Source organism: Mrakia frigida (genome assembly GCF_051309035.1).
Source record: "Mrakia frigida strain ATCC 22029 unplaced genomic scaffold BDY24scaffold_6, whole genome shotgun sequence".
NCBI classification, from domain to species: domain Eukaryota; kingdom Fungi; phylum Basidiomycota; class Tremellomycetes; order Cystofilobasidiales; family Mrakiaceae; genus Mrakia; species Mrakia frigida.
The window spans coordinates 523,087-548,052 of record NW_027481275.1 but is presented as its reverse complement, the minus strand read 5'-3'; the positions used below and the strand labels follow the sequence as shown (position 1 = coordinate 548,052).

The following is a 24,966-nucleotide window of genomic DNA, read 5'->3' as shown; positions in this document are numbered from 1 at the left end:
TCCGCGTCTCGTCCGTTCTTTACATTTCTTGACCAAACAAACACAAATTCTCTCTCTCGCACTACATGGACACTTTCGATCTACACTTCGCTTTCTACTGTTTTCGTCCTTGTTCTCTCGCTTCGTTACTTCGTTTCATCGTTACTCTTCAAACAGGCCTCTTTCGTGATTTCGGAACCCTATGCCTATGATCCCTTCACCATCACCAGCTCACTCCCTCCTTCCCTTCCTCCCTCCCCTCCCGTTCCCTCCTCTCGTTCGATGGACATCTCTCGTTCAGCTTCGCCTGCTGTTTCCGAGAGCGTCTTTTCGGATAGTGCTCTCACCCAACTCGAAGGAGACGCTTCCAAACCTTTTGATCTCACCAGGTTGAGACTCGAGAGAGGTGAGTCCGAGCTCATCGTTTCCATTTGACCCCTTCTCTTCGCTTTCTACGGGCCAGCCTCCAAGCTTCTCGCTCTCTCGGCTAGAACTGAATGAGCTCTATATGCTAACCTTCCTTCTGGTCGGACTCGTTTCGTTCTTTCTCTGCAGCTGGATCCACTACTTCGTCGTCTGGCGGCCACGACCTTTCCAACCTCAACCTCGTCAGCTTGTCCCGCCCTTGGAACGATGACTCTCATCCAGATCAGAATCGGAGAGGTTTCCATGGTAAGCCGACTATCTTCACCGTGCTCTCTCGTTGCTTCCGGAAGGTCTGGATGCTGTTCAAGCTCAAGATTGAGCTCACACCTTCTCTCTCTCCTCCTTCCTTCCCTCCCTCTCGGCCATCTCTTCGCCTCTCCCAGCCATCAGCACAGTCCTCAACCATCCTTTCAAACGTTCAGCTCCTCTACGAGCTTCCCGGATTCCTCTCCCTCCAGGTCCTCAAGCTGAGGTCTTCCCAAAAGTCAACAGGAAGGACATCGATGCCTACGTCAAGTCGATCTCGCCAGAATGGGATCGATTCGAACAAGCTCGTTCCGCCAGAGCAGGCGTCCCTTCGTCCTTCGATGGAGTAGGAGAGCAAGGAGAGAGGCAGTTCCAACCTGTCAAGGACGAGAAGGATCTACCCAAACTATCCTTGGTCCCTGAGGTGTTCTTCGAGCCAGAGTTCAACATCGGCAACCCTCACATCTTCGACGTGGTCACCGAACAATTCCCTCCTCCCTCCTTCACTTCTTCGTCTAGCAACAACGTGGCCACTCCTCGGAAACCTTCCTTCGCCTCTCCATCACCTACACCTTCCTCTCCTTCCTTCCTCCCAACCCTCAACCCTCTCCCTTCGTCCTCCTCCTTGCCTTCCTCCCCGCTTCCAAGCGCTACTCCTCGCGCCTCGACCTTCTCGCCTCGACAACCTCCGCACTCCGCTTTATCAACACCAGGAGGAGGACCCATCGAAGACGTTACTACCAACCAGGTTCTTCAAGACAAACTCAACTCCTACCTCGACGTTGTCGAACAGCACCTCGTCCTCGAGATCTCTCGTCGATCCTCCTCCTTCTTCGCAGCTCTCACCAACCTCCAGGATCTCCAGTCGGAGTCGTCGTCGTGCCTCTCTCGGATCGATTCTCTTCGTACAGAGCTCGTAGCCCTCGACGAAGGTCAGGCTCAGAGAGGACTGGAGGTCGTGCGGCTTCATCGGACGCTGGGAGGGTTGAAGAGGGTCGAGGGCGCGGTGAGGGAAGTGAGAGGAGTCGAGGAGGCCGTTGGGATGATCAAGAGCTTGGTGGCAGCTGGGGATGGGTACGGAGCTGTAGAGATCTGGGAAGAGGTAGATGGTTGGGTGAAGAGGAAGGGAAAAGGGAAGGAGAGAGAGCAGCTCTCCATCAACGTCTCGGAGGACGGAGTCGCAGGAGGATCAGGAGCAGCAGGGAAGAGGTCGGCGTCCCCTTCGTCAAGACCTTCGCCGAGGAGCTCCCCTCGGTTCAAACCAGCAGGTCTTCACGATCTCGCTGAACTCCCAGAAGGAGACTCGGAGGAACTCTCCCTCTTACCCTCCTCCTCTTCAACCTCCCATCACCTCGTTCCTCCTCCACGCGACTCGTCCCTCTCATCACAAACAACAACCTCTCCCCACCCTCCACCAACGAAACATCGCTCCTCCTCCTCAGCTTCCAAACCCTCCTCTTCCTCCTCATCTCGCTACCCACCCACAGATCTCACAACCCTTTCCTCCCTCTCCCACCTCCCTCAAACCCTCGCCGCTCTCGCTCTCGCCATCGCCACCCAGCTCGAATCCGAACTCCACGCCGTTCTCGTCGGGGAGATGTCGAAACCTCGGTCTCCTGAAGCTCTGGAGGATGGGTTGAAGGGAAGGATCGGGCCCTTGGTGGAAGGGTTGATCCGTGTGAGGGAGGGAGGCAGGTTGGTTGGTGTTTATCGAGAGGTGGCGATTGGGGAGATCAAGGAGGCGGTGAAGAGGCATATGCCTGGTGGAGGGGAAGGCGGGACGGAGGAGGAGATGGGTGGTGTGAATGGTGGTGCTGTGGCTACGAAGTGAGTTGGGCTTCGAGCTGAGAGGCAGAAGAGGAGGTCGAGTTCTGACGCGTCTGACTCGACTTTTTCTTTCGTTTTCACAGAGCTCCTCTCGTGAAGGCTCTCAAGGACCTCGATCATGCAGAGTTCCTGGCTATCGAGAAGGCTATGTTCTCAGGCCTGATCGCTTGTGTCAGGACGATCGAGGTGTTCTCGAAGGCCATTGAATCGATTCTCGAGGATGCGAGGTGAGTCGGTTTCTTCTTCGGCCTCCTTTGTTCGTTCTCGTCTGACCTTCTTTCATCCTCATCCCTCTCCACCAGCACCCTCAACTCCTCCCTCTCCTCCACCCTCCCATCCATCAAAGGAGATCTCTCCGACGTCCTCTCGACCGCTTCCGAACTCGCCAACTCGAGAGCGTCCAAGATCATCGGAGTCCGGAACGAGCAGCACGCAGCTCTCCAGCTTGGACAGTTCCTTGAGATGTTTAGTGAGGCTTGGAGTTTTGTCGTTGCGTGTGAGGTGATCTGTAGGAAAATGATCGTTGGGTTGAGAGGAACGATGGTCGTTCAGGTGAGCAACTCCTTCCGTTGCGTCTCCTCTTCGCATCACGTTGCTGATTTCCCTCGTTTCCTTTTCAGGCCAAAACCTTCCTCCAAACCTATCACTCGCAACGAGTCTCCACCTCAGCCCGTCTGGTCGAGAACGAGCTTTGGGCTCCCGAGGAAACCACTCCAGCTCAACAACACGTCGTCGACCTCCTCCTCGAATCCGCCGTCGCCGACCCCTTCGAGCTCGTCATCGTCTCTTCCACCTCCTCCTCGTCTCCATCGAACGGAACTCCCACTAACCCTCAACCCTCAGCGACGAACGGGACCAGCAACGGAACAACACCGGCGACGAACAAGAAGCACCTTCAAATCGAGGATCGGTCGTACTTCGTCGTTGGAGCCACGTTGGGAACTTTGGAACTCCTCCTCGACTACATCAAGATCGTAATCAACATCGACCTGCTGACGACGGATGCGATGTCAAAGATCATCGAGTTCCTCAAGGTCAGTCGTTCGACGACCTCCTCGTTCGACCCGGACTGACTCTCGGTTCCCTCCTTCTGCCCCATCAGTCCTTCAACTCTCGGACGTGTCAGGTCGTTCTTGGAGCTGGTGCCATGCGGTCTGCTGGACTCAAAAACATCACTGCGAAGCATCTCGGTGAGTCCTCGACCTCTTTCTCTTCTGTCCTTCTTCTTCGGGCTGACCCCTTCTTCGTCTCGTCCCTTCGCAGCCCTCGCCTCTCAATCTCTTTCAATCATGATTGCTCTCATTCCTTACATCCGAGAGACTCTCCGCCGCCATCTGAATCCCAAGCAGGCCGTCATGCTCGTCGAGTTCGACAAGCTCAAGCGAGTGAGTACCTTTCCCTCTTCCTTTGCTCGTTCTCGACTTTCGACTGACCTCGCCTTTTCCTCGTTCCCTTTCTCTCAGGACTACCAAGAGCACCAGAATGAGATCCATTCCAAGCTGGTTGCTATCATGGGAGATCGTCTCTCACTTCATCTCAAAGCTCTGAGGGTGAGTTCCTCCTTCGTCTCTTCGTCGCGTCGTTCGAAACGAGCTGACCCTCGATTGTTCCGTCGTCGCTGCAGGAGATCGAATGGGAAGCACCTTCCCGACGTCCTGGGAAGCCGAATGAGTACATAGAGCTGCTGGTCAAGGAGACGACTCAGCTTCACAAGATCTTGTCGAGGTATCTGCCTGATCAGACGGTCGACGTGAGTCGTTCTTCCTCCTCCCATCCTTCTTCGTCGTCTTTTCGCTGGCTGACTCTCGTCTCATGTTGTCTTGTAGTCGGTGTCCTCCCAAGTCTTCGCTTCCATCAACCACGGTCTTTCGGAAGCCTACCAGACCATCGAATTGAGGAGCGAGGATGCGAAGGCTCGGTGAGTTTCCCTCTTCCTCTCTTCTGCTCAGGCATCCCTTTTTCACTCTATAGCTCTCAGTAGCCTTCCTCGTTTCGTCACTGACTCTCATTCTTTCGTCGCTCCTCTTTCTTTTCATCAACAGCCTCCTCCTCGACGCGACTCATCTCCACTCGAAACTCTCCCTCCTCCCCAACACCACTCCCATCTCCTCCCTCCTCGTCACCCTCGTCAAGGACAAATCCACTCCTCGTCTCCCAGTCGGAGCCAGCATGAAGATGCTCATGCGGAGAGTCAGTCAACGAAGCGACGGACCCTCGTCGCCGTCAGGAGGAGTCGAGAAGGAGCTCGTCGGGGAGTCGCTGGGGAACACTCTCGGGTCGTCTGGGATGGGAACGCCTGTCTCGGAGCTTGAGGAGGAGGCGAAGGAGAAGGAGACGGGTACGGAGAGCGTTCAGGTCGTCGTTTCGAAACCTGAGGAGGAGGAGGAGGAGGTGAAGCTAGACCAGGCCTCCCCATCTCCCACGTCGATCCATCTCCCTCCTTCACCTCTCCCACCTCTTCCTTCCCTTCCTTCTCCTACTTCACCCATCTCCTCCCAAGAACCTACCATCAACAGCTCCTCTTCACCTCCTCCTCCTCCTCCCACGCCCTCTCGAGAATCAGAACTGCCGCCAATTCCCCCGAAATCACCTACTCCTCCCTCTGTTTCATCGGATCTTCCACCCTTACCCTCCCAGGATCCACCTTCGTCTTCACCTCCTCCGTCAATACCACCGAAGGAGAAGGAGAAGGCTGTCGAAGGAGAGTCGCCGAGTCTTCCGATCGAAGTCGAGGAGGAGGAGGGAGTGAGTGGTGATGGTCCGGGTTTGACGCAGGAGGAGACGAAGGAGCAAGAGGGAGCGGTCGACGCGATAGAGGAGGAAGATGGAGCGAAGGATCTAGGAGAGGATCAAGTAGGGACTGGGGATCCATGAGAAGTTTTTTTTCTTTCTTCTTGTTGCAGAGATGTGAAGTCAGTCGCGCGTGTCAAGGAGGAGGAAGTGAACAGGAAGAAAGGGGTGAGAAGACTTCATCGAGAACTCATCTTTCTCCCTCTTTCACACTTTCAGACCTTCTCCTTCTCCCTTCTCCCTTCTAACTTCCATCTTCTACTTTAACACCTCCTTCCTTCTTCCCCCAGATGCGTCGTTCTTCTCGTCAAAGTGAGCTCTTTCTTCATCTCTTCTGTTCGCAACGACCTTCTCCCCGAAGCTGACACTCGTCTTTCCCCATCTTTGCTCTCTTTTGCAGCCTCTCATCCTGATTATCGCTCGGATTCGCCTCTGTCCCCTCTCGCCGACGAAGAACCTCCTCCTCCTCCTCCTCCTCCTCCTCAAGCAGAACCTATTGTCCCTCCAGCACCAGCAGCAGCAGCGAAGCAGAGGAAACCGTCCGGAGGAGCAGGAGCAGGGAGCAAAGTCAAGGAGGAGCCGGATCTGAAGAGGAAGAGAAGTGGGTCTGAAAGCACAACTGGTACTTCAGCAGGAGCAGCGACGGAGTCTGTTGGGAAGGGTCCTCAAGCTGCACTAGCGAGATCGGGCTTGCAAGTTGGGAGGGATCTCTGCGAAACGTGAGTGGCGAGCTCAGAGCGTTTCAGCTTTTTGATGGGGAAGGATGGACTTTGACCCTTCGTTCTCTCAAGAGAAAAGCTGACCTTGCTTCTCTCACTTTTGCATCAGGTGCAAGGATGTTCTGTGAGTGTCGAGCTATCGTCTTCGTGGGCCTTCTTTCGTTGAGCTCACAAAGTCGCGTTCTTTCCTTCGTCGAGCAGCATCGGAAGCCAGTGAGTTTCTCTCCTTCTGCCCCGTCTTCTTTCCTTAACTATCTTCTCCTGCTGATTTCTCACTCCCTTCCTTCTGTTCAGTGTCGTCATCCCTTGTCGGTGAGTCGTTCGTTTCTTCAGAAACCCCAGTGAAAGGGAAGCGACCTGACTGACTCGTCGCGTCCTCTCTTCTCTCTCTTCCGTTCCTCTCGCCTCTCCGATAGTCACCAAATCTGCTTCGATTGCCTCTTCAGCCATCTCCTCCACCTCATCGCTACCCCTCCCGCGTCCAAGACGATCATCTGTCCCTTCCTGACTTGCGGATCGACGGTCGCAGGCTTTGGGAGCTGGGAGTCGAAGGATCAGGAGGTTCGAGTTCGAGTTTCAGCAATGTCGTCGAGCACCTACGCGCACCGAAGTAGGGAGATTCGCCAGGCGTGAGTACGATCGTCATCTTCCTTCTCTTCGACGTCGAGAAAGAGGAAGAGCTGACACGGGGGGTCGGCTTCGTTTCTGACAGGATGTTCGACCGAAAGCCAAACGTGGAAGCGTTCATCAAAGCCATCCCAGACCTCAGCCATCTTAGCTATGGAACCATCGACGATATAACAGACCGACCTGCTCACCCTCGAACGTCATCGTCGAGCTCGTCGTCGTCAAATCAGCCTCTTCAGCAACAACCCTCTTCGACTCCCTCACGAACCCTCTCCGCCGTTCCCTCCCACCAACTCAGAACCCCCTCCCAACAGCAACAACCTTCAACCTACCCTACCCCTCAAACGGAATCCCGAGTCGCTCAGCACCCGTCGGAACAAGCTCACGGTCAACCTCCTCCTCCTCCTCAGCCGAGAAGGATGGGATCGTACGGAGAGCGGCAGGCGACGAGGGAACCTGGAGGATCGGAGAGGCTCTGGCAGGGGGATCTGGTGATTCCTGCACATGGCGGAGGTCAGGTACTCGTCCCTTGCGACGGTTGGACGCTGGGAAGGTGAGCTCGAATTTCTCGTCGCGTCGCGTCTCTCCCTTCCCTCCGACTCTCTTTTCCCCGACGAACCGGCGGATCTCTCTGTTTTTCCATCTTCTCGGATCTCTGCTTTTCCGCTTCATCTTCCCCTTTCTTTTCGACGAATTGACTTTCCCCTGTTCTTCCTCCTCGACCCACTCAGTCAACCCACCATCCCCACCGGTCTCCTCCCTCATCCCATCTCCCTTCGAAACTTCAAGTTCGTCGGTAGACCCGGTGGAATCCGTCCAGACTCCCTCGCCCTCCAATTTCGTCCAAGATCCGAAGCCAACGCAGCCATTCTCAACGTCTCCGACCACCAGATGGAATCGATTCGTCGAGCGCCGGGGATGATCGTCCAGCTCTGCGATACCATCGTTTCGAAGGGTGCTCTGGGAGTTGTCATCCCTGGGATACCTGAGATCGGACAACCTCATCTCATCTTCGACGCGTTGTCGTTCGGTCAGCATCCCGATGGATCTCGAGCCCTTGGTCTCGTCGCCATCGTCAACCCAGGTAAGCTCTGAGCTTCGAGTTTCTTCATCTCGTCTCGTTCATCTTCGCTCGTCACTGACTTTTCGTCGAACTCTTTATTCTTTCGTTTCCAGCTGCACTCAACATCGTCGCTCGAATGACAGGACAAGTTCCGGTTCAACCTCAGCCTCATCTCGCCTCCTCTCCGACGCTCAGCCCTCAACAGCAGATCCACGACTACGCTCGACGTCAACAACAGTCGCAGATGCAGCAGCAGCAGTATCAGAGCCATCAACTCCCTCCTCAGCAGATGCCGGACCCGTATCTACCTTCTCCTCTCCCCAGAGTCGGTTCGGCGGGAGATCAACGTCAGCAGCAGTACCCTCCCATCAGTCCTCAGTACCCTTCCTACCACAGCCAACCTCCAACTCTCCAGTTCCGAAACAACCCAACCATCTCCCTTCCTCCCATCCCATCGTCGATGCCTCCCTCGTCCATTCCTCGTCACCTCCAAACCGTCGAAGGAACGAGCAGCCAGGAGTTCCTCAACTTCCCATCAGCATCTCCCGAGCCTTCCCTCTCCCGACCTTCGATGGACACGACGTCGGAACTCAACACAGAGGCTTCCTACTACGAAGGAGATGGATCTTCGATGATCCTGAGGGAAGGAGACGGAGGTTTTGGAGGAACAGGTGGAGAGGGAGGAGGGGAGAATGGACGCGTCGAGGAGGCACTTGGAGGAGATCAGCAGCAGTACGAGGACGTTAGTTTGAGAGAGGAAGTAGGAGGAGGAGGAAATGGTGGTGGTGGGGTTGGACCTTGGAGAGGTTCGATGATGGTGAGGACGTTTTCGGAGGAGAGCCCGACGCACGTCGAGTCGGCGGAGGGAACGGTTCAGCTTCGAGCAGAGTGAGTTCTTCGAGTTATCTCCTCGTCTTGCACTCGAAGACTCAAGACTGATAGACTTTTGCTTCTTCGCGTTCGTTCAGTATTCACCATCGCTACAATCCTCTCCTCCTCCCTCCCAACCTCGACTTCTTCCCTACTCAGAACTTCGAGGATCAGAACCTCGAGATCGTCGGCCGAATCGAGATCTTCGTCCCCACCACGATTCAGCATGTGCAGCTCGTGAAATGTTGTTCTTCGGCCGCAGTGAGTTCCCGTCCTTCTACTCGATGTTTTTCTTCGACGCGTCTTTGGGACGATTCTGACTCGTTCGATCCGCTTCACAGGATTACGGGTACGCTCTCCTCGCCCAAATGACCGCCACCGACCACAGTTCTCCTCTCCCTTTGCATCAGAAGCTCGTCCTTCGCCTCAGGGAGGACCAGCGACCGAGGGAGGGAGGAGCGGAAGGAGTGCGAGTGGAGCTCGTCGCCGACGTCCATCTTGCTCGGTAGCTTTTGCTTTCGAATTGGTTGGGAGGGTTGTAGCAGCGCGTTGTCTTATCGTCTTCTTTTAGCTTAAGTTTCAGGTCTCTATCTCGATTTTGTAGTCTAGTTCGATCAAACGCGCTTTCGTTTCATTTCGTCTCTTTTTTCGAATTGCGTTCGAGCAAAGAGCAAGAAATACCGAATTACTCCAAGGTCCTCCTGACGAAAGATCTAATCTAAACTACCTGACGTCCTACGATCTCAGTTCTGAGACGCGTTCCAAGCTGGTGAGAGGAAAAGTCAAAAGACGAACGAAAAGAAGGTCAGCCGTTTCGTTCCTCTTCGACGCGTCTCCAACTCGAACCCCTCGGAAAGAAAGACCACTCACCCTCGTTCAAAACCCCAAACACCCCTCCAGCAATCATCCTCTGCTCCACCGTCGTGTTCGCATTTCCAGCGTTCAACTTGTCCGGATGAACCTTCGCGATCGCTCTCGTGTACTTGGTCTTGACCTGCTTGTCCGTCACCAATTCGTGCAGCCCGACCTTCTGCCACCCCAGCTCCGGCCACAGGACGCTGTCGAGGGAAGCGATGAGAGCTCGGACGTTGGTTTCCTTGTTGAGTTTCCAGGCGAGGAGACGAGCTTCGACGGAGTCCTTGAGTTGAGATCGAAGGAGGTCTTCGGATTCCTGAGCGGTGTTGGAGGCTTGGAGGCGGGAGAGAGCTTCGGAGGGTTTGGTGGATACGGAGGGAGGTGGAGGAGCGGGTTTGGAGGGATGGCGTCGAGAGTTGTGAGAGGAAGAAGAGGAGGGGGTTGGTTTGGGAGGAGGAGGTCGGGAGGAGGACGTCGAGGGAGTGGGTTGCTTCTTCCCGTTCATCACGTCCGTCATCTTCCTGCACCGTCTCGCTCCGTCCATAGCAGGAATCTTGGCCGCCTGCCCAGCAGCTCCTCCGACGTCCAACGTCCCTAACAAGTCCCAATCCTCCCTCGCCTTCTCCCACTTCTCTCCCATCTCGTACGCCGCCGCTCTCTTCGAGAGGGCCTTGACGAGAGCCTCTCCGAGCTGAAGATCTGCGAAATCCGAGGGGAGAGGGTGCTCCTTCGAAGGATGGTAGTCGATTCCAACGAGGTTGATGACCGACGTCGAATCGGCTGCTGAACCTGAGTGATCTCCGTTCTTGAGACGAGCGGCAGCTCGGTTGTTGAGGAGAGGGAGGAGACGTAGATGGCCCGAGGGGAGGGAGTCGATGGCTGAGGTGTAGGCTGCTTCAGCGTCTCCGAATTGACCGAGCTTGAAGTGTTCGTTTCCTTTGGTTCGATGGGAGGTGGCTGCTTCGAGAGCGGAGGGAGAGGAGGAGACGATGTCTCGTTTCCGAAGAGGAGCGGCGGGAGGTGCTGGAGTGGAAGATCTCGAGATCGAGGAGGATTGTTGAACTCGACTGGATCCATTGCTGGTTGAAGTGGATGGTGCTGGCCGACGACGGTTGGAAGAGACGTAGGGGACGGGTTCGTCGTTGAAAAGCGACGCGACCTTAGCTGCCGCTGAAGTCGACGCGACTTGAGGAGGTTCCCGTTGCTGCCGAGGAGCTGGACGAGCCTCCGTTGGCTGAGATGGTTTGTTCCCGTTCGATCTTGAAGGTCGAGAGTCCTGCTCGTCCTCTTCGTCTCCATCCCTGAACCCTCCTCCTCCTCCGTTCGACGCGCCTCCCCGCTCGTGCTCCTCAAACGCCTCAGCGTCCACCATCCACTTTGGTCTTCCGTCCGCCGCCTTCCCAGCACCTCCAGCAGCAGCCTCCACAGCCTTTTGCCTCTCCTCGTAGGCCTTCTGGACCTGCGTCTTCCCTTCCTTCCAGAACGCGTTCGCTCGGTTGAACATGCTCTGGCCGAGGAGGTTCGTCGAAGCCAGCAGCTTGCTCGCCTGATCCTGGAGCTGAGCGGCCGAGAGCGAGTCACTGAGAGGCGTCGAAGCTCCTGATCCAGCTGCCGAGGAGGACGAAGGGGCTGCTGCCTCCCCTCGAGCAGGTCCTCTCCGACGACGACGACGACGACGCTCGGCTGCCTCCTCCTCCTCTCGACGACTTCGTTCCTCCTCTGACTCGAAGCCTCCGGGTCCTCCTGCTTCGTCTGGTGGAGGAGCTGATGTTTGACTCTCGGAGATGAGCATCTCGAGAGCTGCTTGGACGTCGAGACCGCTGGGAGTGGAGGCGAGAGCGTTTCGAGCTTGGGAGAGGGAGAAGCCCATTTCGACGATTTGGCCGAGGATGTGAGGTGGAGGAGAGGGCGGGCGACGAGAGGAGGAAGAGGGTTGGGAAGGTGGTGGTTGAGAGGTAGAGTTGGAGGTGGTGCGGGAGCGAGAGTCCGAAGGCTAAGAGGGGAGAGAGGGAGAAGGTCAGGTTAAGACGAGGGAAGGAAGGCAAGAGCTCACAGAGCGAACGAACCTTGGGTTTCTGATTGAAAGCTCCCATAAAGTCATCATCGTCCGAGCCATTCCCACCCAGCAGTCCGCCAGCATCCTCTCCTCCCCACCCATCGTCGTCGTCTCTGTCCTCTCTGTTCCCGAAATCATGATCTCCAGGAGTTGAACGGCGTGAGGAGGAGGAAGGAGGTTGAGGTTGGGAGGGAGATGGCTTGGAGGAGATGGTGAGGTCCTCGAAGAGGTCAAACGAGTCGAACGAGGAGTCGGTCGCCTTGGGAGGTTGCGTCGGAGGAGGAGGAGGTTTCGAGGACGAGGAGGAGGAGGAGGGATGGAGGGGAGGTGACGAGAGAGTGTCGAACTCGCTCCAGAGATCGTTGGAAGGGGAACCGAGAAGTATAGGGGGTTTAGAAGAGGTAGAAGTTGTGAAGGCAGGTCTGCTGTTGTTGCTGGCGGACGAGGTTGGACGGGAGGGAACCAAGGAAGGCGAGGAGATCCTCTGAGGGAGTGCCAACAGAGCTGATAGACCTCCTCCTGCTCCTCCTCCTACAGCACCTGGAGACTTGACCGCTGCTCCTGAAGGATTCGCTCCTTCTGCACCTCCAAACTTGTCCCAAAAGGCTCCCTGACCAGCGAAAGCTTTCGCTTCAGCTTCCTTCTTGCTTCTGGCCTCGTCTGCGAGCTTCGCTGCCTTCTCGGCCATCGACAATCCACCGGAAGACGACCCTCCGAGAGATAAGAGGGAGGCGAAAGCGTCCGAGGATGCTGCCGAGCGTGGTGCTGGAGCTGCTGGTGAAGGTTTGAGGTTCGAAGAGGAGGAGGGAGCGTTGAAGGAAGAAGGGGAAGGAGAGTAGGACCGGTTCGAGGTGTTGGCGAGCATGTCGAAGGAGGAGAAGGGGGAGCCCGTCCGAGAAGAGTTGGGGAGAGGTTGTTTGTTGGTATTCGAGGGTGGACTAGTCCATACGAGGTCGTTGAGGTCGTCCATCGTGGCGAAGCGAAGGAGGGGGATGAGGGTTAAACGGGAAGGGAGGACGAGGTGAAGCGCTCGTCTCCTCAGCCCTTCCCCTCGATCGCGTCTCGTTTTCGTGATTTTCGAGTATTTCTCTCTTGAGATGAAAGCACAGATGAGATGTTCTAAAGCCGACTCTCCACCGCCTTGTAAAGCTTTCCTCCAGTCGTCCTCCTCCGACTCCTCGTCGACCTTCCTCTCCACCAGTTCCTCGTCTTCGTCCAGCCCTTGACGATCCATCCCTCCACAAACTTGTCAGCGGCGACGCAGGCGAGAGCGTTGATGGCCACGATTCCGAGGAGCTGAAGCTTGAAGCCCATGTCGATGTCCATGAGGTCCAGGAAGAGCGAGACGGGGATCGAGGGGAAGAGTAGGATGTACGACGAGAATCCCGTCAAGACCGTCAGGCAGGCGATGAGGGAGACTGCAGATCGAGAGAACAAACAAAGTCAGTCAAGAGTGAGGAGATTCGATCGAAGATATGCTATGCTCACAGTTCGAGTACAGAGGTTTCCTGTAGGGAGGTCCAACGGAGAAGATGGCCGCCATGAGGATGTACTGGAAGGACGAGACGAGGAACAGCGCCGTGTTCTCGAAGTTGAGCGTCTCGAGCTTGTCTACGTTGACCTCGGGCTCTTCGTACCTAGAGGAAAGAAAGGCAGGACAACCAAAGTTAGCCAAAGTCGAACGGGGAAAGGGGAGAGAACGAGACGTACCAAGGCTGCTGCTTGACGAGGAAGAAGACCGAGAGTTGGATGACTCCGTTGATGAGGGTCTGAGTAATGATACTGGTGAGAACCCTCTTGGAGACGAGGGAGCCAGTTGGTCGCTTGTGGTGGATCTCCGGGGAAGGGAGCGTTCGACCCACTGCGAAAGGGAACGGAAAGACGCGTCAACAAAGGGGCTCGTTCGGACACTGGACGAGACGAAAGGACTCACTAGCGACAGCGATGGGAATGATGATGAAGAGATCGATGTAAAGGAACTGGAAGTCGCCTAGCGAGGACGCAAAGGAGTAGAGCTGTTCACGAGAAGAGGAGAGGTCAGCGAGAGGGAGCGGAGGAGAGAAGAAAGGTTGAAGGACGAACGAGGGTGATGGTCGTGAATCTGTAAGAGAGGGATGTTCAGCATCTATGCGGATGAGGAGCTGTGGAGAGGTAGACTTACTGGATAAGAGAATAGAGAGCCATGTACTTGAAACAACTGAAAGACGTGACGAGAGCTGCTCGTCCCTCCCTGAAAAGTCGAAAGGTGGTCAGCTCGAGTTCCTTCGTTTGACCGACCTGGAAAGGTCAACTCACTTGATGACCTCGATAACACAGGAGATGTCGGCGATTCGACTGGAGGAAGAAGATGAACTAGTCAGGCTCTGCTCAATTGAAGAGGGAAGAGGGACGAGAGACGGGACGAACCTCGTGAAAGGAGCAGCGACGGACGCCTCAGCTTCAGAAAGCGAGATTCCAACATCGGCAGCCTTGAGAGCTCCACAGTCGTTGGCACCATCTCCACAGAAGCAGACCTGAGAGCAAAAGGGAGATCAGCGTTCGATCTCGAAGGGAGGAGCGAAGGAGAGGAGAGGAGCTCACAGTGTATCCGAGTCCTTGCAACCGTTCGACGAGCTCAGCCTTCTCATCAGGCGAGAATCGACCGAAGATGACACCCTTGATGAGCATCTTTGAAAACAGAGAAGAGAGAGACATCGTGTGAGTCGACAAAAAGGGGACGAGAAAGAGAAGCAAACTGACGCGTTGGAAAGTGTCGAGAGGAGCAAAGTCGACCATCCATCGGAAGACGTCTCCAGTAACGGCGAGACTGTACTCCAGGGGTTCATCGTCGTCCTGATCGATGATCTGAGGTCCGTCCTGAGCGATAGGGCGAAGAGAGTACTCGTCGAGCTGGAAATCGTCGTCGTCGACCGAGTGCCACGAGATCCTGGCGTCGGGCGAGGTGACGGTTCCTGAGGTAGAGAGTTTAAGATCAGCTCGAGAGAAGAAAAAGAGTGGGAGAATAAATGGGCTCACCCTCAGCAAACTTGGGAAGGAAGACCGTCGCAGACTGAGAGACGAGACCGCACTCTCGGGCGACACTGATGCAGGTCCTGATGTTGTCTCCACTGACGACTCGTTGAGCGATACGAGCACCTCGAAGGACGGCGATGGCACCGGTGGTGGAAGGCTTGAGCTTGTTCTCGAAGATGATGAGACCGAGGAACTGAAGACCCGACTCGGCGTGCTCTCTGCGAAGGACGAACAGGAAGGATCAGCTCAGCCTTCGACGCGTCGGAAAGGTGAGTAAACTCACCGCTTCATTCGCTGAGCTTTGAGCCACGTCAATCCAGGCACCGACTTTCCAGCGATGGCAATGACTCGGAACCCGTGCTTGGTGTAGTAGGAGAGGAGATCCTCGTAGTCTTGGGGGACTGATTCGTCGAAGAAGGAAACGAAGAAGGAAGAGTCAGTCGATGAGCAAGCTTGGAAGAGAACTGAGACGACGAAACTCACAAGAAGCAGGATCACAGATATCGGCCATGACCTCGGGAGCTCCCTTGACGTAGACCTCCATGCTGGGGGACTTCAGCCTCTTCACGACGACGCTCATCCGACGAAGACTCGAAACGAAGTCGAAGGTTCGAATGACTCCGAGTTCGAGGAAGTGGGCATGCTGAAGGGAGGGAGAAGGAAGAGGAGAAGAGTGGGAGGTAGGAGATAAAGTGGCGAGAGGGTAAGCGGATGAAGAAGGGCGGGTTGAGGTCGACCCTGCTGCTGGCCGCCGCGAACGAGACGAGGAAGACGGGGAGGATGAAGACGGCTGGCTCACTCTGGATCCGGCTTTGAGGGCGTCTTCGACCTGGAAGGGTTCGCTCGAAGGAGGCCTGACTACGGTCTGGACGAGAGTTTGAGGACGTTCGGCCTGCTTGGAAGGAGCTTTGACGACGGGTTGTTCTCCAGGAGTGATGGGAGCGACAAGAGGTTCCTCCTTCTTCGAAGATCCAGCTCGTCCTTCCTCGAGAATCCAGCCGGTGAAGTTGAACATCTCGATGTCGAGGGGATCTCCGACGACTGAGTCCTCGTCGATCCTCTTGAGCGAATGGCAGGTGGCGAGAGCGTACAGAAGAGGCGTCTTCCCGTTCTCTCCTCCGGTGAGAGGGACCTCTGTGACGTCCGAATGAAGCTCTGAGAAGCGACCGGTAGTTTTGTCGATGGATCGAACTCCGAGAACCTCAAGACCTTCTTCGGTGAGAGTTCCGGTCTTATCGAAGCAGACGACGTTGATCTTTCCTCCTGCGAAACGAGAAGGCGGTCAGATCTTGTTCTCATCGAAGAAGCAGACGGATGTCTTCAGACTAACCGATGTTGACTCGGTTGGGAGAGATACAGAAGATTCCGAGCTTCCTCAGTCGGTCGATGGCGAAGGTGGTACCGATGGAAAGGGTGGCAGGAAGAGCGGGAGGGACGACGACTGTGATGAGATCGAGGGCTCGAACGAGGATGGTGTGCCATTTGATCTGGAAAAGTGTGCACCGGATCAGCAAGAGTTCGAAGCGTGAAAGGGGAAGATCAAGACTTACTCCGATCTCGATAAATTTGCCGACGCTGTTGAAAAGAGGGAGGGAAGAGCGAGGGTCAGCTCAAGACGAGGGTTACGCCGCGTCGAGAAAAGGTACGTACCTGACGAGGAAACCCAACCCAGCGATCATGGCGAGAACTCCGATGAAGTTCATCGAGTCACGGCTGATGTGAAGGGAAGGAGAAGGTCAGCTCGACGCTTTAAGATTTGATGCTCGACAAGGAAGGAAGGTCAACGAACTAGAACTTGAATCCCATAGGCTTGGGGAAGAGCATGGACCGGACAAGAGCTCCCTTGGTGGTGTTGAATCCTGCATCAGGAGGAAGAAAGAGATGGAGTTCAGTCCTCGATCCTTCCTTCAGCGAAAGAGACGAGCAAGAACTCACCAGTTCGAACGACCAAAGCAGGTGCTCGAGCTCCTTGACCTCCAGGGCTTCCGTTCCCGTTCCCAACAGGTCGAACTCGGATGATCTTGGTTCCAGCGAAGAGGAAGTGCTTGGCCAGATCAGGATCGACGTCGGTGCTTCCGTTCTTGACCTCCTTCGACATCTCGATGAGTCCTTCGTCCTTGATGGGCATCTTGGAGACGGGGACGGATTCACCAGTGAGCATCGACTCGTTGACGATGGCGTCTCCGGAGAGGAGAACGGCGTCGCAAGGGAAAACTCCGAGAGAGGTGTCGGCGGCGTCGAAAATGTCTCCTGGGACGAGGGAAGAGGAGTCGACGACGAGCCCTGTGGAAAGCGACGAAGGCTAGATCAGCGACGAGAACGGAGACCTGGCGAAGAGGGTGGATAGCTTACATTCTCCACCGATGAGGGTCTGAACGTCGCATGAGAATCGAGACATTTCTCGCATCCTTTCGATGGTCTGTCGAAGGAGGAACGTCAGTACACGAGACGAACCAGGAGGTAGAAATGCTTGACTCACCCTCTTGGTCTCGAAGAGAGTCTGCAAGATACTCGAGACACTGATCAGAGCAATGGCGAAGGCGTAGTAGTAGTAGCTGGGCAGAGGAGAGAAGAAAAAGACGTCAGCCGATTTGTGCGACGCGTCGAGATCTTCTCGCCTTGGACAGACACTCACTCGTCGAGAGACCAGAGAACGATAGAGGCGACCTGGAAGACGTAGAAAGGGTGCAGGACCTGTAAGAAAAAGAGTATGGGTCAGATCGACGGTTCGAGCGGAAGGCAGAACTGAAGTCGAACCCACCTCGTCGAGCAGAATGGTCAAGACGCTCTTTCCCTCGATATCGATCGAGTTTCCACCAAACAAGATCCTTCTTTGCTCCCTCGTCGACTCATCCAACCCGGAAGAAACGGCCTTGAGCGAAGTCCAAAGGTGATCCCTCCAATCCCTGTTCTCATCGAACGCAAAACAAAGGACGCGTCCTGGTCAGTGCCGCCGCACTCTTCTTCTTCGAAGTCCCCTCCTTTCAGATAAATTAAGATCTACGAGACTCACCTGATCATCTTCCACTCTCCCGACCTCTCATCCAAAGCGAACCTCGTGTACCGATACTCGACGACCTTGAGGAATCCAAGCGCATCCTCCCATCCAACTCGTCCTCGCTCGAGATCCGTCGCGACCAAGATCTTGGCGCCGTTGGGACCTGCGGGAGTAGGAGTGGTGTTTCCAGTAAGAGTTCCGTTGGGAGTGGTCGACGAAGAACGGGTAGGAGGGAAGACGGTCGAAAGAGGGTAAGGGTAAGGGATGGTTTGGATCGATTGGATGTTGAGGTCCTTGTAGGGAGTCTGCGAGGCGAAAGTCAGAGAGGCGAGTGAGTATACATACTCTACTACAAAACGAGCGACCTTTTCAGACGAGGCAGACTCACCTCGACGAGAACCCACTGGTTCCTCTTCTCATCTCCAAACTCAGTTTCGACTCCCACCCATCCAACCCAAGCTCTCGGCACCCATCTCCCCACCAATCCCAGAATTCCAACCGACAACAAGCACCCTATCCACCAGACAAACTCCTTCCATGCCACCGTCGCGTACCCGACGAACAAGATGCTGAGATCCTCATCGGGAAGGACGATGATCTGCTTCGACTTGCTTCCCTCCGTCGCGGCGAACTCCTTAGGCAACTCGGTTGCTGACCTCTGCGTCTCGTGTCCAGGTTGGAAGACCTCGTCCATGAGTTGGATAGGCATGATGTTGGGCGAGGAAGGGGAGTGAGGTCGAGAAGAAGGAGGGAGGAGATCGTTGTTCTCCGAGTCGAAGGATCGTCGAGACGAGGAAACCGAGTATCGATCCGATTCCGTCGTGCCGTCCTCGTTGGAAGAGTATCCCCAATCGTCTCCTTCTGAGAGATCCTCGTTCGAGACGGCTTCCGAGTTGGCTTGAGACCGAGCAGACGAGCGTTGGCTGAGGTTGGGACGCGACCTTGATCGTTGAGAGGAGAACGAACGACGTCCTCGACCTCCTCCTCCGGCTCCTCCTTCCTCCTCGTCGTCCACTCGAGCTGAGCCGAATCCGAGAGCACTGGCGATTCCATCAAAGACTCCTCCCATGACTCCTTGCTCCTCCTGCTCAGGTTCGTCCGTCTCTGGTGCGTCGGCACTTTTGGCGCTTCCTCCCTCCTCCGAACGAGGAGCGGCGACGCTGTTTCGACGAGAGTCGGTGCTTTGACGACGAGAGAGGGACATCCTGGAGTTGGATCGACGACGGTGGTTCTCGAGGGAGAAGGAGTGGCGAGAGAGCGAGCCAGGGAAGTGGTGCATCGAGGTTACGGAGGAGGGAACGGCTTGAGCTCCTGGACCAGAGAAGATGGAGGTTTGGTTGCCTGTTGAGAGTAGAAAAGTTGAAGATCAGTATCCGAGTGAGAACTCTGAGGAGGTATGAGCTTGAATCCTGTCGAGACGCGGAAGATCGAGTAGGCCCAGGGACGAGGGAAGGAAGGGAAAGAAGGAGGTGAACGTCTCTCCTTCTCTTTCTTCTTGTTCTGGCTCCCACGAACCACCGAAGGATAAACTAACCGTCTTCTTCACCTCCCCAACCGCTCATACTATCGCTCCTCCCTCTGTGTTTTCCTCGGATCTCTATGGCCTCCCTGATGTCCTGAGGGCTGGCGTCCTCCGTGTAGTCGCTGGTGAAAGGGTTGGAATCTTGCTCGTTTGGTTCTTGAGTTCCGTAAGGATGGCTCGAGGAGTTCGTTGGGAGAGCTCCATCCGAGGAGTAGGACGACGAGGACGCCGTTGACTTGGGCATGATCTATCGAATCCGAGGGTGGTGAGCGTTGGGAGAGAAGGGAGGGGGGAAGGAAAGCGGCTCGAAGGAGAGGAGGTCGAGCAGGTCTTCTCTCGTTTTGAACCTCGTCAAACATCGCACAAGATCGTGAAAATTTCAGAACTTCAGGAGTAGGTCGGATGGAAGGTTTTGAGCTTCTCTATCGATTTTTTGTTTTCCTTTTTGCCCGACGTCATCAGGCTCGTGCTTCCAGATGCGCAGACGAGAGGTCGGGCGGTCGCGGCTCGTTCCTCCCCTTCCTTTCCCTGTTCGCCTCCCAACCATCACCTCCCCCTTCTCTCGCACCCTCTTTAAACACCATACCATGGATAAGTGAGACCTTCTCCTTCTTCTCGGTGCGATGCTGGGACTGTACTGACGCTTTCTCTTCCTCTCGCAGCCTCTTCTCTCAAGCCAACCTCTCCAAAGCCGAGTCCTTCCTTCAGTCAGAGAACGGAAAGAAGGTGAAACTTCAGTCTCTCTGACCCCCTTTATATATTCAGAAGCTTACCCTCTTCCTTCCCCATGCTCTCAGGCCGAAGATTTCGTCCAGCAGGTTCGTTCAGCCCGTTCTCTCGATCCGCCATCTCCTCCCTCCCAAGCTCGCATCTCCTCCCTTCAGCCTTCCCTCCCTCTGACTCCCGTTCCCTGTTCCTCCCTTCCTTCCTTCTCCGACACCCTCTTAGAAAACTGGAATCGACGTGGGTCAATACACTTCTAAACTTGGAGGAGGACAGGCTTCGGGTGAGTTCTCCATCGTCACTCATCGTGCCCTCCCTCCCCAACCAACAGCCCTCCTTCCTCGGAGCTCCGTCTCGATGTCTCCCCAACAAAAACTCGAGTTTACTGACTGCTTTCTCCCTTTGCTTTTTGATCCCTTCAGCTCAGCAAGATCAATCTTCCAACCAGGAGCAACGTTCGTCTTCTCCCAACAATCCTTCCCGTTTCTCGAGCTCACCCTCTCTCCTCCTTCCTCCGATCGCAACAGAAACCTCAGAGCCAGCCTACGGATCGTCCCAGAACCCAGCTCAAGAATCCTCTGGAAACTATCCCGAGAACAACCACGACACGACCGATGAGGGAGGCTACGGAGGCAACCCCTTCTCGAGGAAAGCCCAGATGGGAGGCGACGACTCTGGATCTCGAGGACAGTTCGGTGGGAACTCTGAGCAGGAGACTTCGGGAGACTACCGAGGTGGAATGGACTCTCAGGGGCACAGCAGGAGTGGATCCGAGTATGGAGGAGCCAGTGGGACGACGACTCCGTTCGGGGGCGAGGGGAAGACGGGAGGGTTCTCGGGATTCTCTTGTGAGTCTTTTGAGTTCCATTTCTGCTTGATGAGGGGACGGAGGGGGATTATTTACACGATGGGAAGGTGGTTGGAAGCTGACTAGTCCTCGGTTGGTTCTCGTGCTTCTGCAGCCATCAACGACGATTCCCGTTCGTTCCTCTCTTCCCTTACCCCCATTTCGCTTCCCCTTTGTCTCGCTTTCTCGTGAGCTGACTTCAAGTTGCCGCTTTTCCTTTTCCGTTCTGACAGAGCAAAGGTCCGGACAGTCTGACCCTAACGTCGGAGCTTGAACGCCATCGTTGCCCTCTAGTCCTTCTTTCTTTCTTTCACGTTTTGCCTCCGTCCCGTTGTATACGATTCCTTCTCTTCACGAACCAAAATGCAAAAACGAGCATGCAACACAACGAAAAAAGCAGCTACAAACCCAAAGAGAGAAAAGGAGACGACGAGAGAACGTGTGTGGGAGAGAGAGAAAGGACGAACGCGTCGATGAACAGAAGAAGATGCAAAGGACCGAAGAGGAGAGGTAAGACCGCGGAGAGAACAGCACGAGCAGATGGAATGAGGAGTGGGTCTAAGCAAGAAGGTGAGTGGATGAAAGCGAAACCGAAGAAGAAATACAAAAAGAGGAAAGGGCGATTCCGACGACGCGTCCGACGGGGAGTCCTTCCTCTGGCGATATATCTAGAGTCTATAAGCGAACGATATGGAGAACCTCAGATAGCTCTAAAGCTGATTAACAGAAATAAATGCGGCTAGAACCCCTGTCCGGAGGGAACGAAGCCCTGCGAGGCGAGAAGAAGGAAAGGCGGGAAGGTCGTCAGAGCGAGTTTTTTGGACGAGGGCTAGTGACGAAAGAAGGCCAAGGAATCGAACTCACAAGATCGTAAATCTGATTCTCGAAATCCCTCAGCAGAGGATCATCCCCCCACTGAGCTATCTCGAAGTTCGTCTCCAACTCTCCCCACTTGATCCCCAACGGCGACTCTCCTCCCATGTTTGGAGGATCGTGCTCCCACCCTTCGTCCCCTGGCTTGTAGCCCTTGTCGGTCCAGACCTTCACTAGACGAGCGTGCTCGGCGTCTCGAGCGACGTCGTCGGCGAGTCGAGCAGAGTCGGGTCGAGGGTCGTCGTAGCGGGCGTCGCTGCAAAAGAAGGATGAAGGGACGACGAGTCAGTATGAGTGGAGATGACGAGAGGAAGGAAGGAAAAGGGGACGTACACGCAGAAGGCTGAGCTCCATCCTCCATGGAAGAAGGCTCTCGAACTGTGGGTGACGAGAGGGAAGAAGTCAGTACGGTGACTCGATGCGAAGCACGATGAAATGGGAAAACGACGAACCCTCGTTCAGTAGCTGCTCGACGACGAATCTCTTCCGAAGCAGGTGCTCGAGCTCGTCCCAGGTCGTCGGCATCGGCAAGCATATCGCAATCAGCTAGAAGAAGAAAGAAGAAGGTGGAGAGAACGACGTCAGAATCCACGGCAAACTCGAGCTGAGCGGGACGAAATGAAGAAGGACTCACTGTCTCCGTACCCTCGCACCTTCTCCAGCTCGTCCTTGAAGTCAGGGTCCTCCGCATCCTGAGCAATGGCCTTCATCCTCTCCTCGAAGATAGTCGAGTTCGGTTGAGGGTCATGTTTAGCGGCGAGGAAGAGCGGGAACTCTGCGAGAGGAGGGAGAGGTTGAGCTCGAGATCGGTCCGTAGAAGCACAACAAAGGGTCAACTCACGTTTTGTACGACCCCAAGAGAAACCTCGATAGATCCCTCCTCCAACCTGATTCGAGAATACGAAGGCGAGGTCAATTTCAGTCTCGCTCTCGACGCGTCGAAGGAAGGAGATGAAGATGAACGAACCTGCTTGAGAAGGTTGTAGTGAACGAAGAGAGGAGCTCCGAGGTGATCGTACTGCATCATCGTGAGACCGCAGAACGACCCGCTCGCTGTTGCTGAGGGGAGACCTCCGACACCCTGGTGATTCGAAAAAAAGAAGGTCAGAACGAGCGAAGAGGTCGAAAGAGGAAAAGGAGAGCGACTCACCAAGTATCGACCTGGAACGGCCCATCGTTTACGGAGAGCAAGGAAAGCAAATCGGAAGATGTCCTTGTCTGTAGCAAGAAGACGAAGCGTCAGCTGAGAGGACGAAGGACGCAAAGCCGAAGGGAAGACGAGACGAACCTCCGTCCTGAAAGAGAAGATGCGTCTGTCAGTTCTTCTACCTTCTCTTCGGTACCAAGTCGACGATACGCTAAAAGAAACTCACGCTGAAGCCGAACCAGAAAGCCCAATCCGTGAGCATGTCCTGCGAAAGCAGCATGGCATCGAGATGATATTTCTTGTCGATGAGGATCTGCCCAGCTTCCATCTCCCATTCATCACGACAGCGGACTCCGAGGATCGCCCAGATAGGGTTCGAAGCTGCTGACTTCCAGTAATCTGCGAAAGCAATAAGACGGGAAGAGCACTCGGTCAGCGTAAGAAGGCGTGAGAAAAGAGCAGCAACGACGCGACTGGATTTCGAACTCGCCTGGCCAAAACATCGCTCGAAGTCTCTTGTAAGGCTCCGCCTCGAACATGTACTCAGGATCCCTCGTCGGTATGTTGTCCGAGTCCTGGGATCGGACGAGAAAAGCAAGGAGAAGTTCAGCACGAACCCGAGGAAGGTCGTCGTTCGACGCGTCTCTCCTCTCCTCTCCTCCGCCTCGCAAAAGCTCACCAGATACAGCACCTCCCTCCAAGGACACTGAACAATCGCAATCGCCTTCAGATGGTAGTTCTTCCTCCTTCCAGGATCCTTCGTCGTTCCTGCGGCCTCGACGAGTTCAGCACCCAGCTCCCTCGCTTCCTTGACGAGCTCCGAGTCTGCTGGAGGTTTCTCGGAGGGGAAGTGATAGATCTGAACGGGGAGAGTCGAGTGGTAGGCTAATAAGCGTGGGGAGAAAAGAAAGGAAGGGCTCGCAGAGGTCAGTCGTCGCGTCGATGGAAGGCGGGAGGAGAACAAAGGAACGAGAGGGAGAGAGCTCACTCTTTCTCAGCATCCGAAGGGTGTAGAGAACTCGCTGAAGAGTATCCGAGTTGCCGGCCGTCAGCACGATTCCTCGCCCTTTCCCGTACCGCTCCATGACTCCACGAGATTCGAGGTCGACCAAGCTGAACGCGAGAACGAGGAAGCCGACTGTCAGTCTCCTTCATCTTTCCCGACTACAATCTTTTTCTAGCCTCTAGCCAACCTCCTCTCTGCCCAGAAACTCACTTATCGATTAGCCTCGTTCTATGATGGTGCAGTGTCGACCGATTCAAACTCCTCCAAAGATGTTGATTGTTTTTCTCCAACTCGAGCGAATGGCTAGGCCAGACGTTCGAGCACGAAACCAAGTTTTCGAGGTACATGCCTCCGAGCTCAATCTCCCCTGGGATCTCTCCTCGTCCTCCAGGGGCGTTAGCCCATGCGATAAGACGATCGCGTGTTGGCGTTTTTAGCGGGAGGGGACGAGAGGCGATGTCGAGTTCCGACTGGCCTGAGGAGGAGGAGGAGACGGGGGAGATGACGATGGGGGAGGAGGAAGGGCGGAAGAGGGTTGAATGGACCTGGAAGGAGAAAGGAGAGAGAGGGGAGGGAGGGAGAGGGAGGACGGGAGGGAGGGGAGGGAAGGAAGGTGAGTTCAAGCTCAACAAATTCTGAGTCCTGAGCCGCATCTCTAGATCCCCTTCCCGGCTAAACTTCACACTCTCCGGCTCGTAGTAAACCTTCGCCTGACCTGAGAGAGAGCTAGAGAAACCTCTGGCAAGCAGCGAGCCCGCCATTGGAGCTCTTTCAGCCCGCGGTTCGTTCGAGCTGCTGCAGCTTCCCCTTCGTTGGTCTTCAAGCTCTGATAGACTCCTAGCTTCCCTTTTCCGACCGTAATCCCCTCCATCACCACCCCGAGCAGAATCCCTCGGATGTTCGCGTCCACCTGGCCCGTCTATCTCGCTGTCGAAGAAGGAAGAGAAAGGGAGAGGCGGAGAGAGAGAGAGAGAGAGCTCGAACTGACCTCGGTGAGATTCGTTCCTCTCATCCCGAACCCCAACACGCTCAGAAACACAAAGAGAATCACCAGCGAGACTGTCCTCCTCGTCGACCTCGCTGTCCGAGGGAGATTGCTGAGGATCGTGTCCAGTGAACGAAGGGCGGAGGGAGGCGAAGGGGAGGAGGAGGAGGAAGGGAGGAGTCCGTTCGACATGATTTCGTTTTCGAAGCAAGGGAGATTCCGCTGCTTCCCTGCTGGCTGCTTTTATATGGAGGGGTACGAAGAGGCCCTGGGGCTTGAGAGGGGAGAGGAGTAAAGAAAAAGTCGGAGGGAGGAAGGGCCTGTTTGTTGTGGACAAGGGAGGGAAGGCAGGGGGGCACTTTCGAAGTTGAGCTTCTTCGATTTCCTGCGGGATC

The 24,966-nt window shown here is 55.4% G+C and overlaps 6 protein-coding genes across 6 annotated transcripts; 3 read left to right on the top strand and 3 right to left on the bottom strand.

Annotated features, from left to right (window-relative positions):
• The first annotated feature begins 196 nt into the window (after nucleotides 1-196).
• On the top strand, nucleotides 197-5,375 carry VPS54 (Vps54p). The gene is made up of 12 exons (XM_076639236.1): nucleotides 197-385; nucleotides 535-651; nucleotides 789-2,478; nucleotides 2,562-2,705; nucleotides 2,781-3,030; nucleotides 3,099-3,512; nucleotides 3,581-3,668; nucleotides 3,742-3,863; nucleotides 3,942-4,028; nucleotides 4,103-4,228; nucleotides 4,305-4,396; nucleotides 4,521-5,375. Exons 1-12 carry the CDS (start codon nucleotides 262-264, stop codon nucleotides 5,350-5,352), a joined length of 4,086 nt encoding a protein of 1,361 aa, XP_076499190.1. The 5' UTR covers nucleotides 197-261; the 3' UTR covers nucleotides 5,353-5,375.
• Nucleotides 5,376-6,188: 813 nt separating this feature from the next.
• On the top strand, nucleotides 6,189-9,396 carry BDY24DRAFT_252856 (uncharacterized protein). Its single transcript, XM_076636795.1, has 7 exons — nucleotides 6,189-6,299; nucleotides 6,404-6,616; nucleotides 6,700-7,167; nucleotides 7,346-7,698; nucleotides 7,791-8,565; nucleotides 8,646-8,808; nucleotides 8,889-9,396. The coding sequence occupies exons 2-7, from the start codon at nucleotides 6,570-6,572 to the stop codon at nucleotides 9,054-9,056; spliced, it is 1,974 nt and encodes a 657-aa protein (XP_076499189.1). The 5' UTR covers nucleotides 6,189-6,299; nucleotides 6,404-6,569; the 3' UTR covers nucleotides 9,057-9,396.
• SWA2 (auxilin-like protein SWA2) lies at nucleotides 9,107-13,056 on the bottom strand. The gene is made up of 4 exons (XM_076636793.1): nucleotides 12,947-13,056; nucleotides 11,469-12,876; nucleotides 9,418-11,395; nucleotides 9,107-9,313 (listed from the first exon to the last, which is right to left on the bottom strand). The coding sequence occupies exons 2-4, from the start codon at nucleotides 12,690-12,692 to the stop codon at nucleotides 9,291-9,293; spliced, it is 3,225 nt and encodes a 1,074-aa protein (XP_076499188.1). The 5' UTR covers nucleotides 12,693-12,876; nucleotides 12,947-13,056; the 3' UTR covers nucleotides 9,107-9,290.
• YPK9 (putative acid anhydride hydrolase) lies at nucleotides 12,578-18,162 on the bottom strand (the record flags this gene model as incomplete). Its single annotated transcript, XM_076637290.1, has 26 exons — nucleotides 12,578-12,876; nucleotides 12,947-13,095; nucleotides 13,160-13,319; nucleotides 13,392-13,473; nucleotides 13,541-13,559; nucleotides 13,620-13,688; nucleotides 13,754-13,792; nucleotides 13,865-13,971; nucleotides 14,039-14,125; nucleotides 14,198-14,409; nucleotides 14,474-14,688; nucleotides 14,754-14,871; nucleotides 14,954-15,113; nucleotides 15,270-15,362; nucleotides 15,417-15,733; nucleotides 15,801-15,957; nucleotides 16,021-16,045; nucleotides 16,121-16,183; nucleotides 16,260-16,329; nucleotides 16,406-16,753; nucleotides 16,823-16,889; nucleotides 16,950-17,025; nucleotides 17,106-17,164; nucleotides 17,232-17,376; nucleotides 17,484-17,773; nucleotides 17,857-18,162. 26 exons carry the CDS (start codon nucleotides 18,160-18,162, stop codon nucleotides 12,578-12,580), a joined length of 3,732 nt encoding a protein of 1,243 aa, XP_076499187.1.
• Nucleotides 18,163-19,531: 1,369 nt separating this feature from the next.
• BDY24DRAFT_380819 (uncharacterized protein) lies at nucleotides 19,532-20,955 on the top strand. Its single transcript, XM_076639235.1, has 8 exons — nucleotides 19,532-19,585; nucleotides 19,653-19,716; nucleotides 19,788-19,808; nucleotides 19,939-19,996; nucleotides 20,136-20,168; nucleotides 20,241-20,561; nucleotides 20,676-20,693; nucleotides 20,794-20,955. Exons 1-8 carry the CDS (start codon nucleotides 19,578-19,580, stop codon nucleotides 20,832-20,834), a joined length of 564 nt encoding a protein of 187 aa, XP_076499186.1. The 5' UTR covers nucleotides 19,532-19,577; the 3' UTR covers nucleotides 20,835-20,955.
• BDY24DRAFT_380817 (mannosyltransferase putative-domain-containing protein) lies at nucleotides 20,956-24,902 on the bottom strand. Its single transcript, XM_076639234.1, has 15 exons — nucleotides 24,575-24,902; nucleotides 23,797-24,131; nucleotides 23,569-23,693; nucleotides 23,260-23,465; nucleotides 23,071-23,155; nucleotides 22,807-22,979; nucleotides 22,722-22,728; nucleotides 22,584-22,651; nucleotides 22,401-22,514; nucleotides 22,275-22,320; nucleotides 22,068-22,208; nucleotides 21,886-21,979; nucleotides 21,767-21,811; nucleotides 21,425-21,689; nucleotides 20,956-21,329 (listed from the first exon to the last, which is right to left on the bottom strand). The coding sequence occupies exons 1-15, from the start codon at nucleotides 24,761-24,763 to the stop codon at nucleotides 21,300-21,302; spliced, it is 1,923 nt and encodes a 640-aa protein (XP_076499185.1). The 5' UTR covers nucleotides 24,764-24,902; the 3' UTR covers nucleotides 20,956-21,299.
• Between the last annotated feature and the right edge of the window lie 64 nt (nucleotides 24,903-24,966).

Excerpts from the sequence above, each read along its gene's own strand:
- BDY24DRAFT_252856 (XM_076636795.1), top strand. The coding sequence starts at position 6,570 with ATGTCGTCGAGCACCTACGCGCACCGAAGTAGGGAGATTCGCCAGGC. Across the intron at positions 7,168-7,345 it reads GACGGTTGGACGCTGGGAAG|TCAACCCACCATCCCCACCG; the intron begins GTGAGCTCGAAT and ends CGACCCACTCAG. Across the intron at positions 7,699-7,790 it reads CGTCGCCATCGTCAACCCAG|CTGCACTCAACATCGTCGCT; the intron begins GTAAGCTCTGAG and ends TTTCGTTTCCAG.
- SWA2 (XM_076636793.1), bottom strand. The coding sequence starts at position 12,692 with ATGGATCGTCAAGGGCTGGACGAAGACGAGGAACTGGTGGAGAGGAAG. Across the intron at positions 11,396-11,468 it reads CTTTCAATCAGAAACCCAAG|CCTTCGGACTCTCGCTCCCG; the intron begins GTTCGTTCGCTC and ends CTCCCCTCTTAG. Across the intron at positions 9,314-9,417 it reads GTTTGGGGTTTTGAACGAGG|CTTGGAACGCGTCTCAGAAC; the intron begins GTGAGTGGTCTT and ends TCCTCTCACCAG.
- BDY24DRAFT_380819 (XM_076639235.1), top strand. Across the intron at positions 19,717-19,787 it reads AGTCAGAGAACGGAAAGAAG|GCCGAAGATTTCGTCCAGCA; the intron begins GTGAAACTTCAG and ends CCATGCTCTCAG. Across the intron at positions 19,997-20,135 it reads TGGAGGAGGACAGGCTTCGG|CTCAGCAAGATCAATCTTCC; the intron begins GTGAGTTCTCCA and ends TGATCCCTTCAG.
- VPS54 (XM_076639236.1), top strand. The coding sequence starts at position 262 with ATGGACATCTCTCGTTCAGCTTCGCCTGCTGTTTCCGAGAGCGTCTTT. Across the intron at positions 4,029-4,102 it reads TTCATCTCAAAGCTCTGAGG|GAGATCGAATGGGAAGCACC; the intron begins GTGAGTTCCTCC and ends TCGTCGCTGCAG. Across the intron at positions 4,229-4,304 it reads TGCCTGATCAGACGGTCGAC|TCGGTGTCCTCCCAAGTCTT; the intron begins GTGAGTCGTTCT and ends GTTGTCTTGTAG.
- BDY24DRAFT_380817 (XM_076639234.1), bottom strand. The coding sequence starts at position 24,763 with ATGTCGAACGGACTCCTCCCTTCCTCCTCCTCCTCCCCTTCGCCTCCC. Across the intron at positions 24,132-24,574 it reads GAGGAACGAATCTCACCGAG|GTCCATTCAACCCTCTTCCG; the intron begins GTCAGTTCGAGC and ends TTCTCCTTCCAG. Across the intron at positions 22,209-22,274 it reads CTCTTGGGGTCGTACAAAAC|AGTTCCCGCTCTTCCTCGCC; the intron begins GTGAGTTGACCC and ends CTCCTCTCGCAG.